This window comes from Tachyglossus aculeatus, chromosome 9 (assembly GCF_015852505.1).
Source record: "Tachyglossus aculeatus isolate mTacAcu1 chromosome 9, mTacAcu1.pri, whole genome shotgun sequence".
NCBI classification, from domain to species: Eukaryota; Metazoa; Chordata; class Mammalia; order Monotremata; family Tachyglossidae; genus Tachyglossus; species Tachyglossus aculeatus.
Genome location: NC_052074.1, coordinates 52,863,722 through 52,879,882, shown reverse-complemented (window position 1 = coordinate 52,879,882; position 16,161 = coordinate 52,863,722). Strand labels below are relative to the sequence as shown.

Genomic DNA, 16,161 nt, shown 5'->3' with positions numbered 1-16,161 from the left:
CATTTGGGACATGCACTATGTCTAACCTGATTTTCCTGTATCTACCCCAGTGCTTAGTTCAGTGCCTGGCACATAGTAAACGATTAATAAATACCTTAAAAAATAAAAAAAAAGATAAGCCAAAGAAGAGATAATGAAGAGGAGGAGTAGAGATGAGTCAACCTAGCTCAGATGCATGTACTCTCTGGGTGCCCCATAGATCTTTGTTAGTGGTGATGGAGATAAAGTGGATTGGAAGGATAATGGATGAGAATGACACCTCTCTGAAGTATTCCCATATGTTTTTGGCAGTGCATCTTTAGTTTGGGCAGCAACTTGGAATCATACCAAATGATGCAGGATTGTTTATAGAGATATGAATGTCATTTAGGATTAAGCAGAGAATATTCAACTCATTTTTCCTCTCTTAAACTGTATCTGATCTCCACTCAGCAGAGTGTTTAGTATCTGTAGAATATTAGCTTCAGTGCCCTCTTAACATTTTCATTTCTTCAAAGGCAGAGAATTAAAATTATTGGAGAGACAGTTTAGCCCACTGGGTTAGAAACTCAGGACGTGATAATTCTTATCCCAGTTCCTTCTTACTTTACTTCCTTTGCTACCTTTGGCAAGTCACTTCTCCACGTCTTCTGAAATGAGGTTGGTGTGGGCAGAGATCGTGTCTGTTAATTGTTATATTCTCCCAAGTGTTTAGTATAGTGCTTTGCACACAGTAAGCACTCAATAAATATGATTGAATTGAATGTTGTACCCAGTTTAATAGGTGCAGAAACAAAAATGCCCAGTGTATGCTGGTGGTGATGAGGATAATCTCCCAAGTACTGTGTACAGTGATCTGCACATAGTAAGCCCTCAACATATACCACTGATAGTGATAACCGTCTCATATGCCTCACAGGTCATTGTGAGGAGTAATGACTGAATCACCAATCGTATTTATTGAGCACTTACTGTGTGCAGAGCACTGTACTAAGCGCTTAATGAATGAATGAATGAAAAAATATTAAAATAGATAGCAAGCAAAGTTTGCTGAATACTTAAATATCAAATGATAAAAATACTGAATCAAATTCTAAAAATTAACAGCAAATGTTAACGTTAGATTTTAAAGGGAATTGGCACTCAGGCTGCTTGGATCACAAGGAATTTATTTTGTTAAAAAAATAAATTTTTGGAGCCACTTCCTTTTTGATATTTCTTTGGCATCAACTGCAGCATGAGTTTTTAAGGTCTAAAAATAGATAAACCACTTAGGTGTCATGAGAGAACCTGTGTGTTTGACTCTTCTCCAAGTGAACATATTGTCAGGATGGAGGTTATTGCTAATTACACAAACTAGGACTGTGTGGCTTGGAATATTAGAAGAAGCTTTTTCCTAGGGTTGTGAAAAGCTGGATTGTGTTAGTTACCAGAAGAATTCATCAGCTTAGTACAGTGCTCTGCACACAGTAAGCACTCAGTAAACATGATTGAATGAATGAATCAGCTGCATGCACTGAGACCTCACTGTGCTGAACCCTGAAGAAGGTAGAGGAGAAATTAAAGTTGTGGTCCTTGTCCTCAAGTAGTTTACAGTTTTGTAGGGGAGGCAAGTGGACACCATTTGTCAATTATACAACAGTTAAAAGTGAGGGAGTTAGACTGATGACACAGAAGTATGCAAATAAGTAATAATATACAAGTGAGTGCCAAGGTAATTAGTAGGATGATGTATTCAGGAGGTTTCCTTCCCTGGATATATTAAAAAAAATTGGAATAACGACTATGCTGACCTGTCATGGTTTTGATGTAGTCCCACCCATAGCCTGGAGGATGGCCCAGATAGTAATAATTAACAATTGTGCAATTAAGTGCTTACTATGTCCTTATTGCTGGGATATTGACAAGAAAAACAGCTTGCACTCAGTAGATGGCCTGCTTGGGGTGCTCAGTCTAAGAGGGAGAGAGGATGCCTTCTAAAGGTTCTCATTCAGCCACATGAATCTCTGTTGTCATGGTTTCTGAACAGTATGCATCCCAGTAGCAGAGATGAGTCCCTGGGCCAGCTGAGAAGATGGGGGCTTCTTTTCACCAAATAACTCCCCCTTTCTACAGCAGCCATTGGCATCTCCTGGCGAAAATGCCAGAGAGTGACACACTAGTGCCGGGCTGTTTGGCACAGCATGTCAGCCTCTGACATCTGCTTGGCCGATGCCACTGGCTCCAGGTTTCTATTGTGCTTTTACCCTCCTATTTCCCCACTGTTCCTGCATCACTTCTGCTGCCCTGGCTTCCCCACTGATTCCCCATGGAGCTCTATCCTCCACTGGGCTGTTAGGAGCACAGCCAGTGTTTTTGTTCCTATAAAACAGACTAGATATAAGTAGCAGAGCCCACACTCTAGTGAATAATCTTCCTCTTTTGTCAATATCCATTTTTGTATACGACTACACGTATGAACTGAGCATATCCTTAGATAGCTATTAGGATAGGTTGTTTCTGTCACCAACATCTCTCTTTCTTCGATGGTAACTTTTAAGACTAACCATCTGTTTTTTAATCTGTTTTGGAATTGATATTTTTAGATGGATCAGGAAAACAAACTTATTTACTCCTCCCACAGAATTTACATACCTATCCATAATTTATTTTAATGTCTGTCTCCCTCTCTAGATTGTAAAGCCCTTAAGGGCAGGAAATATGTCTACCAATTCTGTTGTTTGATTATCTCCCAAGCATTTAGTACAGTGCTCTGCCCACAGTAAGTGCTCAATAATTACCATTGATCAATTGAATTTCATATGAATTATAAAGATGTGTTGAAAGTATGTCCACCACAAATACAATTTTAAATCTTATTCTACACTCTGTGTTAGCTGACTAAAGTTTCTACCATAAATTGACAGTACTATTAAAAAAAAATCCAGATGAATGGTCAAAATGACCAAATGCAGCCTTATCCTTGGTTATAGACAGAACTCAGGTTACAACCACTCTCCAATCTAAGCACCTAGGTGATTCAACCTGTATGGCTGATTCTTTACCCCTATATGGATCTAAGTGGTCCAAGTGTTCTCATCTAGCAGAGTAGGCAAGTAAATCTCTTGTGGCTTTGAAGAGACTTCTGAGAGCAGGTAATCAAAAAAGTTGTTGAACTGAGGAGGTGTCTTAATTTTTAAATGAGTGGTGCAGATATCAGTGAGTTAATTGCATCTCATTCAGAAGAATCATTATCCAATGAGGCCCTCATTGAACTTTGACAATTCAGAGCATTATTGCAAAATGCCCAAAGAGATGCAAGAGCAGTTATGTATGCAGGAGCAGTTATATTTTTTCCACTACTAGCTAAACTCTTGCAATTAAAAGGTCTTGTTCAATTTTAAAGGCAACAGATGACCTTAAAAGAAGAAGACTTACTCATGGAGAGGAATTCAAAGGGGTTCTGAAGAAGTTAGCGTGGTACAACGTGATTTAGAGACATAAAGGTTGCTGTTCAGCCTAAATTGGAAAATTCCACAAACTCAAAAGTACATGACTTTTCTGTTGTTGATGCCTGCACTGCCATCTCATCCACCCAAAGAGCCATATTTGTCTTTGTCTCCTTTCACAAATGAATCCCAGATGTGTTTTAGATATTGTGGACTAATGTTTAGCTCTTCAAACCCGAATCACTTGTATCTAGGATTGTTGCCTCCCTCTGTGCTCGTTGCATTTAATTGAACAGGGTTTATGAATTTATTATGATGTTTGGTTAAGCTGTTAAGAAATCGTTGTATGGATAACATGTTTCTCATTATTTAAATTCAAGGAAACATTTCTGAATAAAGATCTTGACAAAGAGATGTTATCCACACAAGGCTTTGCATTTTGCAATGTTCTAGAGGGTGTGGTCTTGTAAATAATTTGTCTAATTGAGTAATTTATAAACACAGATCTGTTCCTAAACCCTTTGATATGTGTCAGGGCTGCTGTGACAGTGTCCATTTGCTCAGTCTCCCAAAAATGTGTCAGAGACTGCTTTTCTCATTTGAGTATAGCATTTTTTTCTGAATTTTTTTTGAATCTGATGTTTTTCTTTTAGATTTTGGTGTAAGCGCATTCTTAGCCACAGGAGGTGATGTTACCCGTAATAAAGTGAGAAAAACATTTGTTGGCACTCCTTGTTGGATGGCACCTGAAGTCATGGAACAGGTAAACTTCACGGTTCATGTAATGTTGGGGTAGGTGTTTCTAATATGGGAATTGGAATACTGAGCAAAGTGTTTTGTAGGGTAAAGTATGATTTAAGTAGTATGTGATTTTTAAAATGTTTGTTTCTTGTCCCTACCATAGGTGAGAGGTTATGACTTCAAGGCTGATATGTGGAGTTTTGGAATAACGGCCATTGAATTAGCAACAGGAGCTGCACCTTACCACAAATATCCTCCCATGAAAGTAATTACTCTTAGAAATATCTCATTTGAATTTTGATTCCAAGAAATCTGTTCCTAATTTTTGTCCACTTAGTGGCTTCATATTTACTTTTAGTCCTTTTTGGATGAAATTAATGATGAAGTGCAATCAAGTCAAATGTCTTCTGATTTATTTTTTGTGCAAGCTAGACAGCTGCTACTAGTGACTAAAGTGTTGCCTTTGCCAGAATTGGGGATTTACATTCTGAGCACAGAGCCGGCTAAAGAATGAGATCAAGTTGATTGATTATGCTTGACAGGTATGACAAATGCAGGCCATTATTCTCCTGGACGGAAACATAGAAAAAACTGAAATCAGATTGTGGTTATATTAGCCGGACAGGTGAGGTTCACAAAATCTTCAGGTCTATTAAAAATCTCACTGGCCCAACAACCTTTCTCCAACTGTCTGTAGGATTCACAGGGTCGTAGAGGTGAGAAATGTGGGTCTGGCATTAAATCATTGCCCGCTCATGCTGGTGATTCAGCAAACATCACTTGTGACTTCTGGGGAAGCTAGATGAGAGGAAAGGCCCGAGCTTCCAGAGGTTTGTGTAGCTTGAAGGTGAGGTGGTGAGTGGAATTTTGAGAGGCTCTGTCTTCCCTTCAGCCTTCCCTCCCCATCTCTGCCTTCTCAGTTTCTTCTAGCCCCTCCCTAGCCCTACAAACCTGGAAGCTGAGATGCGTGGCTCAGCTTCCTCTGCTTATATTGATGCCATTCCACAAACTCCTGAAAGTGGGTGGGAAGAGGTGTGAGAACCTTCCATCAGATATAAGCAGGGGAAGTTTGCCTCAAGAAATGAAGCATATTCTGGGGTCACATTTTCTGTTTTGATGGAAGTATTCACCTTCCCTCAGATAGGGACTGTTACAAAGGTTATAATTTGTCATTCATCTTTGCTTTGGAAGATATCACCAAGTGTTTTAAAACACATTCCCATTCATAAAATGCCGACATTACGGCATCCAAAACAAGCGCTATTGTTTTGGGAGCACTCTTTCCTTGCAGTGTTTTACATTTCCTTTTGTCCTTTCTTTTCCTCTTCTTCCTTCCTTTTTCCCCAGCATTTTCCTTTTGAACACAAATCCAAACCAATTCCTGGATTACTGTTTGTTCAGTTTTCTCCTGTTTATTAAACCGAGCAAACAATAAACTTTATTTCTTTATTAAACATCCCATTCATTGGTTTGAAAGAGTTGGAAAGGAGTGCTGGTATGTATAACATTTGCATAAATTAATGCTGATTTGTGCATTCATAGGCTCATTTCATAAAAACTATTTGCTTGTAGTTTTGATTTTCCACACAAATATTTTGGATCTCCTTTAGGTGGTTATTTCTTCTGTCTTACCCCTTGAATTTGTTCCCTGAGCAAGTTGGGGTCAGAATTTTTTTTTTTAACCTGTCAGATTTTGAGTGTGCATTCTGGTTTTTCTGCAACAGCAGCATAGTCTTTTGGCCCAATTATGTGATTCACTAACTTGATTCCAATCCTGGCTCTAATTCTGCCTTGCTGCTTTAGTTCTGGTAGCATTTAACCCTTCTGTTTTCCCCAGTCTACAAACAAGGAAGTGGTGTTGCTTTCTGGAATGTTGTGGGGTTAGTTTTTAGTGTATGTCATGTGCTGCAGAAGTACTGATGTTCTTTATGACCAGTGTGGGCTATTAGGAAATATGTTACCACTATATTTGTCAGTAGTTCACCTTGATCCTGTCCCTATGGCAGGTTGTCTAGTGGCTTTTTTTAGAGCTTATTCACTGTTCTTTTTTTCCTTACCTTCCAGTTGTTCCTCAAACCCTTCAGTACTCAGAAAAAAAAATGCATTTTCTTTAACCAGTTAATTGATTGATCCCACATCTGCTTTGTAAACAGTATATTTAGGAAAACCATTGGCCCATCCTTTCTTATACTGTTTCAACACTGTCCCCATGATTGTAGAATAGAAGCTAAAGGAGCAGATCAGGTGAATGCCTTCACCCTGAGTATATTGTAAGGTGTTCTTTAAATTTTTCAATGAGATATCTTCTCTTTTATGTAAGCATCTATATTAATCAACAGAGAATAGTGCATTTTTTGCAAGTACATTGCCCGCTTAGCTGTCCATAATGCTGCTACTAATAACACCATGCTGAATTTGTTCTAGTCATTGTAGTATTTAAATCCGTTATAGAATTACTATTGTTATGGTATTTGTTAAGCATTTAGTATGTGTCAAGCACTGTTTAAACACTGAGGTAGATGCAGGTTAATCAGGTCAAAATAAGTAAGGTTGGAGAGTTCTGTGGCATTGAAGTAAGCAGAATGTGAGTAGAATGTGAACTTTTGGAGAGAAAAGACAGTGGAAATTTTTAGTGTTGGATATTGTGAAAATTAACACAGAAGAAAAGTCCCATTTTGGATGATCAGAACATTAAAGTTAAAACCCTTTATGTTGCTTTGGCACTTTTCCTGCACTGAGATGGTCTTCTTATCTCTTTTTTGGTAGGTGTTAATGTTGACCTTGCAAAATGATCCTCCTACTTTAGAAACAGGTGTAGAAGACAAAGAAATGATGAAAAAGTATGGCAAATCCTTCCGCAAGCTACTTTCACTTTGTCTTCAGAAAGACCCTTCCAAGAGGTATGTCATTTTTTTTGAAGTCGAGCAGAATACTTTTTCCTTCAGTTTTCCATAGTGATTAATTGGATGGGTTGGGGATGTGGACACCACGGACCTGGGAGAATCATAGGCATCCTCAGTGGGAAGTGGTAGCGGGCAGGGAGAAGGGAGAAACCAGGTTGGGTTGGGGAGTGGGGCAAGAGAAACATGTTTTCTGTAGCAGCTGCACCCAGGGTGATGAGGTCAGATGGGAGGAACAGCAAGATCTTGTGGGGTAGACAATGAGAGAGCTTTTTTGTAAGCAGGATTTACTGTGGTTGCAGAGATGCTCTGTCAGGAAAAAGAGAGGGACAGAAAATTTGCAGTGCTGCATTCCACAATGGTTTCAAAATCCAGAGCTGTGTAGGTTATGCTGTCTACTCACTATTTCCATAACCTACCAGCTCTAGGCTAAACCAGGTGTGGCTGTTGAATTTTACATGAGCTCCTTTCTAAACTCCAGAACAACTTGTTTGTGAAACAAGATCAGCTGTAGGGAAAATTAAAGAAGTCTTACATTAGAAAGAGTAATTGTATCAGAAGTAAAGGGTGCTGAGCAAACTTTAAATCACTATTCTCTCCTCTATTTTTGTGTCTTTGAAGCGCCTTATTGGTGGCAGAGTTATCATTTCTATGTTCATCACCTTCATAAGGCAGTTGATGATGTGATTCAAACTACTTTCACGTCATACTCCCCCAGTGCCTGTATCTGAGGTTCTTTGTAAACCCATTGTAGGCTTTTGCTGGTGTAATGTTCACAGGGTGTCTGGTTATATATAATCCATAAGTATGGTAGGATCTTTGAGGTGACACCTTAATTGCATGTAGCCACTCTCTCATATGCTATAGGCTAAGTCCATTTCCTCTGCAGTAGTCCTACTTACCGTTGAGCACTGTTGATTAGATTACCCTTCCTTTCTCTAGACTGAATTATTCCATCATCATCAGTGATATTTATTGAGTGCTTACCATGTGCAGAGCACTGTGCTAAGTGCTTGAGAGAGTACACTACAAAGGAGTTGGCATACGTTCCCTGCTCACAATAAGCTTACAGTCCAGCATTGTCACAGATGTTAATATAGATAAATAATATTCCAGTTATTTTAAGCTTATTACTTAGTCCCTGTTTTGTAACTCTTAATCTTTTAATAATGCTCATTTTAGTTTGAGCCCCCCAAGGGACAATGTCTAATTCCCAATGGTTTATTATTTCCCAGTGCTTAGTACAGTGTTCTGAAAAAAGTGCTTAATGTGAGGGCTAACTCTGTGGTATTGTACTCAGATGCGTATCAATCAATCAATCAATCGCATTTATTGAGCGCTTACTATGTGCAGAGCACTGTACTAAGCGCTTGGGAAGTACAAATTGGCAACACATAGAGACAGTCCCTACCCAACAGTGGGCTCACAGTCTAAAAGGGGGAGACAGAGAACAGAACCAAACATACCAACAAAATTAAATAGGATAGAAATGTACAAGTAAAATAAATAAATAAATAGAGTAATAAATATGTACAACCATATATACATATATACAGGTGCTGTGGGGAAGGGAAGGAGGTAAGATGGGGGGATGGAGAGGGGGACGAGGGGGAGAGGAAGGAAGGGGCTCAGTCTGGGAAGGCCTCCTGGAGGAGGTGAGCTCTCAGCAGGGCCTTGAAGGGAGGAAGAGAGCTAGCTTGGCGGAGGGGCAGAGGGAGGGCATTCCAGGCCCAGGGGATGACGTGGGCCGGGGGTCGATGGCGGGACAGGCGAGAACGAGGTACAGTGAGGAGATTAGCGGCAGAGGAGCGGAGGGTGCGGGCTGGGCAGTAGAAGGAGAGAAGGGAGGTGAGGTAGGAGGGGGCGAGGTGATGGAGAGCCTTGAAGCCCAGGGTGAGGAGTTTCTGCCTGATGCGCAGATTGATTGGTAGCCACTGGAGATTTTTGAGGAGGGGAGTAATATGCCCAGAGCGTTTCTGGACAAAGATAATCCGGGCAGCAGCATGAAGTATGGATTGAAGTGGAGAGAGACATGAGGATGGGAGATCAGAGAGAAGGCTGGTGCAGTAGTCCAGACGGGATAGGATGAGAGCTTGAATGAGCAGGGTAGCAGTTTGGATGGAGAGGAAAGGGCGGATCTTGGCAATGTTGCGGAGCTGAAACCGGCAGGTTTTGGTGACGGCTTGGATGTGAGGGGTGAATGAGAGAGCGGAGTCGAGGATGACACCAAGGTTGCGGGCTTGTGAGACAGGAAGGATGGTAGTGCCGTCAACAGAGATGGGAAAGTCAGGGAGAGGACAAGGTTTGGGAGGGAAGACAAGGAATGCTTTGCTTCCTTATGTGCAAATGCAATGCTTTGCACATAAGCACTCAGCAACTGCCATTAATTGATTAATAAATGCCATTATTCCTACCACCATTAAGCACTTACTATGTGCCAAGTGCAATGCTAAGGAATATGCAAGATAATCAGATAAGATGCAGTCTCTGTTTTGTGTGTGTGTGTGTGTGTGTGTGTGTGTGTGTGTGAGAGAGAGAGAGAGAGAGAGAGAGAGAGAGAGAGAGAGAGAGACCACGAGATGTCAAGTATTTTATCCCCATTTTGCCGATGAGGAAACTGAGACTAGGTTAGTGACTGGCTCAAGGTCACATAGTGGGCAAGTGACCTGGGACTAGAACACAGGTCACCTGACACCCCATCCTGGGCTCTTTTGATCAAGTCATGCTTTTCTTTCATACTTGCACAAAGTCACTTGTTTGGTATTAAAATGTTCTGCTTAGGACTTGACTCTAGAGAAACTTTGTTGTATTAAATTTAAGTGCATCAGGGCATGTCTTGGCCTTTCTTGAAAAATTAGTGGTGCCCTAATAGAGTCAGGTAGAAGAAGTGACCACATGTTTAAAAGAAGAAACAGCAGTAAAATACCATATTTACTCGAAAGTTGCTTCTGTATAATTCCGCCTTTCCCCGATTTTTGGGGGAAGAAAAGATCATTTTCATAAGTAGCGGTAGCAGCCTGCCTTGAGGTAGAAAGCAGATTTATGTCAGAATGTACAAATGCTGCAGACATAGGCTCCTACCACGGAGGGAGTTTCTTCTTCCTACCCTGGCAGAGTGGCCTAGTGGAAAGAGCACAGTTCTGGGAGTCAGAGGACCTGGATTCTAATCCTGCTCTATCACTAGTCTGCTGTATGACCCTGGGCAAGTCACTTAATGTCTTTTTGCCTCAGTTCCCTCATCTGCAAGGGACCTGGTGATTTTGTATCTACCCCATGCTTAGTACTGTGCTTGGCACATAGAAAACACTTAATATCACAATTAGTATTATTATTATTATTTTCTGAAATATGCCATGGTGAGAAGAAAAGTAGGTGGCATTAATTTATTGACTTCTGAGTGCAGCACTTGGGAGGCAGCAAGGAAGACATTCAACCTGAAATGCCTTCTCATCTTTCTCTTCCTTCTCCCTTTCTTTCCTCCACTTCTCCTCCTCTTTTTCTTCTTGTTTTCTTTCCTCCTCCCCCTTATTACTAGACTGAGTTGTAATATGACTTGTATACTAGCTCCTCCCCTGTTTTGGGGTTTCAAAACCTTTCCAAAAATGTGGGGCAATTTTGTGAGTAGAGACAGTATATAAAAAGAATAACCAACATAGATAAGGTCAAATTGTGCAAATTTTAAGAAGTCTTAAAATCATATACAGTCTACTGGATTCATACATAGATGTTAAAAATTGTTCTGTCTTGCTGGATTTGGAGATGGGAATCTTTGAGTTGTCAGCATAGCCTAGTGAAAAGAGCACGGGACTGGGAGTCATATCCTAGGACCTGGGTTCTAATCCCAGTTCTGCCACATATCTGCTGTGTGACCTTGGCCAAGTCACTCAACTTCTCTCTGCCTCAATTACCCCATCTGTAAAATGCAGATTAAATCCTATTCCCTCCTGCTTAGACTGTGAGCGCCATGTGAGAGAAGGACTGTGTCCAACCTGATTAACTTGTATCTACCTCAGCGCTTAAACAGCAATTTTAGTTGCTCTAGATTTATGAGAACACTGTGACTTCATTGCTTTAGAGTATTAAAAATTGAGTTGTCATTCAAAACTGGATATTTTGTTATAACTTTTTCTTTAAGAAAAGGTTTTATTTAGATATCAGTGGAAAACTACTTTGGGTCCTGTAAGAAATTGATTTTATAGCCTGTTCAACTGAAAGGCTTGACTCTTGGACATGAAGTTTGCATGGAATGCATTTCACAAACCTGGGAATCTAAATATCAAAAAATTGGCATTTTCATTTTTATTCACTCAGATATTCAGACCAGATTCTGTTAAGTGGGTCTGTCTCTCACTGTCTCTCTCCCTCCCATCACTCCCTCACTTCCCTCCCACAGTTACCACACAGAAATAATAGCAGCTGCCTGAGTGGGTTTTATCTAAATCACCAGGCTATTTTTGTATAAAGTCAGGATAAGTATACATATGTCAGAGTTGATGACTGGCTATTTTGTGGTCAGCTTAACAAAAGTGTAAATTTCTGCAAGTGACCTCTTGTCTAAATATGTAAAACGAAAACTCCAACTTAATTAGTCCATTCACATGTTTCCAACCTCCCACTGTCAAAACAGCCCAATGGACCTAAAAGAGAAACCTAAGATTAATGCATACAAAAAAGAAACTGCGTTTGCTATTTAGCAGTAAGATCCTTCTAATTTTTTACATTCGATTGAAGCAGCCACTAGACACATTAGCAGATCATTAACTGTGATTTTCTTCCAAGATCTGAGTCTCAAAACCTTCTAAACTTGGCTTAATCCTGATTTTCACACACATCAAAGACTATTAATTTCTCTCCTTTTCTGTCTCTGAATTGGCATTTCTGGTGCTTTTTTCCCTTCTCTTCCTTTTTCTCTGGGGAAATAGCCAATGTATAATAATTAGCATTTGTGGCATTTGTTAATTGTAGAATTTAAGCACTAATTTGCCCAGTATTCTACCAAGTATTGTACTAAGTGGTCATGATATCTGTGGTTGATGCAAGATAAGCAGGTTAGACATAGTCCCTGTCCTATATGGTGATCACAGTCTAAGAAGGAGGGAGACCAGTTATTTAATGCCCATTTATGGATGAGGAAAATGAGGCACAAAGCAAGTAGGTGACTTACCCGAGGTTACACAGCCAGCAAGCAGGAGGCCCTTTCTACTAGGCCATGCTGCTTCTCTGAAACATCCTTAACTTCTTCAGAAGCATCGTATGTTGTGTTTCATATGTTGTGTTTGTGCACATTCACTCATAATGTGTCCCCAGTCATGTCCATTTGATAGTGTTGAGCTGTATAAAAGAAAGTGACATCATTTTTGAGATCTGGGATCTGCTTTAGCCTAAGGATAAATTCAAAATTTCGGACATGATGAGTAAGGGGTGGCTCACAGACTTGTCCAGGCCAAGGTAACAAGATTTTCAGGAACTCAAGGGAATGGGGCAGGGGAATGGTTACGGAAGGGGAGCTAGAGGGTGGGGCTGAAGAGGCAAGAAATTTGGAATAACAGAGCCATAGAAGTAGGAAACAGACGGAAAATGCAGAGAGAGAAAAAGAAAGAAGAATAATAGGAAAAAGAAAAAGACACAGAAGATAGAGAAAGATTGAGATTGGGCAAGGTGGAAGGTGTTGCCGGGAAGCAGGATAGGGGGCACATAAACCTATCTTAAAGTCTCTTGTTTCTCTTACCTGTAATTTATTTTAGTGTCTGTCTCCCCAACTAGATTTTAAGAATCTTGAGGGGAGGGATCATGTATTCTAATTCTCTTGTAGTCTCTCAATCACGTAATACAATGATTTGCACAGAATAAGTGTCCAGTAAATACTATTGATTAAAAAGGGTGGAAGCAGGGAGGGAGACACATCGACAAAGGCATGGAACACGGGCACAAAGAAGCTGGGAAGTGCACAGACACACAGACGAAAGTTTCAACCACAGTTGAAGGATTCTCCCCAGCCCTTCTGTCCCAAAGTAAGACCTTGATGGGTCTCGCCTTTGGTGAGACTGAAACCCCTCCCCTCAAAACAAGACCATCTCACCAGTTGTGGGATTTCCAGTCCGTCCAGTCTGACTGTCTATATCTGGTTAATTACTGAAATCATTTGGTGGGATTAATGGGGTGGGTTATTCCAAAAACTGCAATAACACAAATATCACTGCCCACTGATAAGTCTGGTACTAAAATTCTATGCCATAGATGAAATCTTTGGGTAAAATAGTATTCTCACTAGGGCCTGAGAACCTTTAATGCCATGGCAAAGGTTTTGGTACTTTCACAGTAATTCCACTTGGTTTTTCTTTGGTTTGGTCTGTCTTCCCTAATCCTGCCATACCCTTCTTAGAGAGCATAGTTCAAGGAGCCTGAGTGAATGAACATGGATAGAAGGAAGAAATCATGACAAGGTTAAGTTTAACAGGAATATTTATAATTAAAACTTCCCTGAAAATTACATTGTAGTCAAAGCAGAAATTAACGTATTTCATACTGCGTAGAAATTACTTTTGGGGAAGTCTTGGCAGAGTTCACTCACCCCAAAGTATCTCCTCATTGCAGCAGATTTCACATTTAGTTATTCAGTTGGGGCTCATGCCACAGCTCGCTGCAGCAGCTTTCTTAATAAATGAAGGGATTTAGCTTCCAGCCCTGTCAGCCTGACTCTTTCACAAACACTGAATGCAATTAAAGAAATAATCAAAAGACTGTGAATTGATTATGTTCCAAGCCTTTAGCATGAAGGAATTTATAGCAGGGTTTGAAATAGAGGTGTGATGAGAAGCAATAAAAAAAAAATTCATCTTGGATCCTGGTTTAATTAGTTCAGCAAAAATTTTGCTGTTCCTAAGCTGCCATTTTAAACTACTCTGAAATTGAATTGTTTCATTACAGAACTGTATTTACTGAGCGGTCATTGTTACAGCTCTAATTTATTATTGATCTTTCAGACCCACAGCTGCAGAACTTTTAAAATGCAAATTCTTCCAGAAAGCCAAGGTAAAGTTCTTATAACCCTTCAAGTGAATTGACTTTTTTGGATATTACCATGAATTTTTAAGCGTCTTTATTATTTTTAATTGACGAAATGCTTGTTTTGCAGAATAGAGAATTTTTGATTGAGAAGCTGCTTACTAGAACACCAGATATAGCACAAAGAGCAAAAAAGGTAAGGTTTTTCTGACCGGTATTCTCTTTGGAAAAGTTAATTTTGTTAGAGAAATGTGATTTGATTCCTGTAGAAATAAAGAAAAGGAATGGATTCTTCAGCTTGCTTTTCTTCCTTCTGCCTTTCTCCCTCCTCTCCTTCTCAGTTACTCTCTCTTCCACTTTTTGAATCCATCTTAATTATGCAACTTGGTGTGGTACATTTAAGGGATGAGATGTCAATGTATCTACTGTCATTAGTACTCTAAACATGTATTTGGAATAATAAAATTCTGTGACATGTATATGCACCCACATATGTGTGCGCACGCACACACACACACACACACACACACGTTTGACACTTAGGGGATTTTACTTCTATTTCCTTTATAAAAAGTGAAGGATTTCCTTAGGGAGTGCTTACTATTTGCAGAGCACTGTTCTTGGGAGAGTACAGTACAAGAGAATTAGCAGACATGTTCCCTGCCCGTAGTGAGCTATATTGCTGTGTTCTGGAGTCCAATAACCTCAAATAAACAAGACTGCAGGAACATTGCCATGAGGGTCAACAGGTGGCTGTGATATTTAGCATTCACATTTGTGACATTTGCAAATGCTGTGAAAGAGCAATAGTTCTGAAGAAACAATAATCTTAGTATATAGTGTGTGTGAATCATAAAAACAAAATCTAGCAAATTAGAAATTCAAACAAATTAAAAAAAAAACTGTCCCTCCCCAGTTACATTTTTTTTTTGAAACCTGAAAATTAATATCTCACAGTAGAGGTTTATTTCAAGGCAGTTTTTACTCCTTTGTTATCAGTTTGGGGAAAAAGGAGCTTGAAACTTATGAATAAAATAAGGCATTTTGGTTTCGTTTATGGGTTTCCGTTGTCACTATCAGCCACTACTATGAAATTGTAAAGAGGTGAGGTAGAGCAAGCCAGTTTTTAAGTGGAAGACAGAAAGCAAGGAATTAAAAGGTTTCGTTTTCATGGTTTCTAGATGTTTGACCATTTTTGCCTATTAAAGATCTCCTTGCTTTCCTGCATTATTTTGCTGCTGCATGCTAGAGAGATGACATAAGTAATCATAAGGACCTTCATTTAGAAAATGCCGTAACCATTTTAGCAGAGATCAATTTGATTATTCTGTGCTTGAGTGTGTTCAAGGTAATTGGGCTTCTACTGAGAAGTCAAAATAGTCAGATATTTGATCATTGGATATCCTTATATTGAAAATATTGATCTTTTTTAGGATTTGAAGTCATTATGAATTTTGGTAATCAGTAAATGATGGTTTGGCACTGTCTTAGTGGTATGGGTGGGCTCCTGTAGCGTTATGTGGGGGCAATGATAGCTATTCAGAAGCAGAAGCAATAGTAGCCTGGCCCAGTGGCAAGAACATGGGCTTGGGAGTCAGAGAACATTGATTCTAATCCCAGCTCTGCCACTTGTCTGCTGTGTGACCTTGGGCAAGTCACTTAACTTCTGTGCCTGTTACCTCATCTGTAAAAATGGGGATTAAGGATGTTGGCGATTAAGACATGTGGGCCAGGCACTGTGTCAAACCTGATTACCATGTGTCTATTCCAGTGCTTAGAACTGTGCTAGGTATGGTGTAAGCACTTATCAAATACCATAATTATTATTAGTATTATTACTATTCCAAAAGGGCCCAAATTTTTTGATGATTCAGTAGCATTTATGAAATTCCTGCAGTGTAAGAGCTCTGCACTAAGTGCTTGAGAGAGTACACTAGAGTTAGTAGTTGCCCTCAAGGGGCTTATATTTCAATGAGGCAAATGGACACTGAAATCATTTACAGGAAGACACCATTGTGTATACCAATCCAATGCAGCAAACCATAAGTACCACTGAGTAAAAATTCATCTGGATTTTAAAGCAGTGATCCAGTTTATTTGTTTTTTCT

The 16,161-nt window shown here is 39.8% G+C and overlaps 1 protein-coding gene across 2 annotated transcripts in view; it reads left to right on the top strand.

Annotated features, from left to right (window-relative positions):
• Positions 1–16,161, top strand: part of STK39 (serine/threonine kinase 39) — a 218,150-nt gene that overhangs the window by 88,908 nt on the left and 113,081 nt on the right. For both annotated transcript variants that reach the window (XM_038751810.1, XM_038751809.1), the window contains exons 6-10: positions 4,061–4,170; positions 4,312–4,413; positions 6,915–7,048; positions 14,032–14,080; positions 14,184–14,249. In XM_038751810.1, the coding sequence (XP_038607738.1) occupies positions 4,061–4,170; positions 4,312–4,413; positions 6,915–7,048; positions 14,032–14,080; positions 14,184–14,249 (461 nt within the window). The remainder of the gene's footprint in view (positions 1–4,060; positions 4,171–4,311; positions 4,414–6,914; positions 7,049–14,031; positions 14,081–14,183; positions 14,250–16,161) is intronic.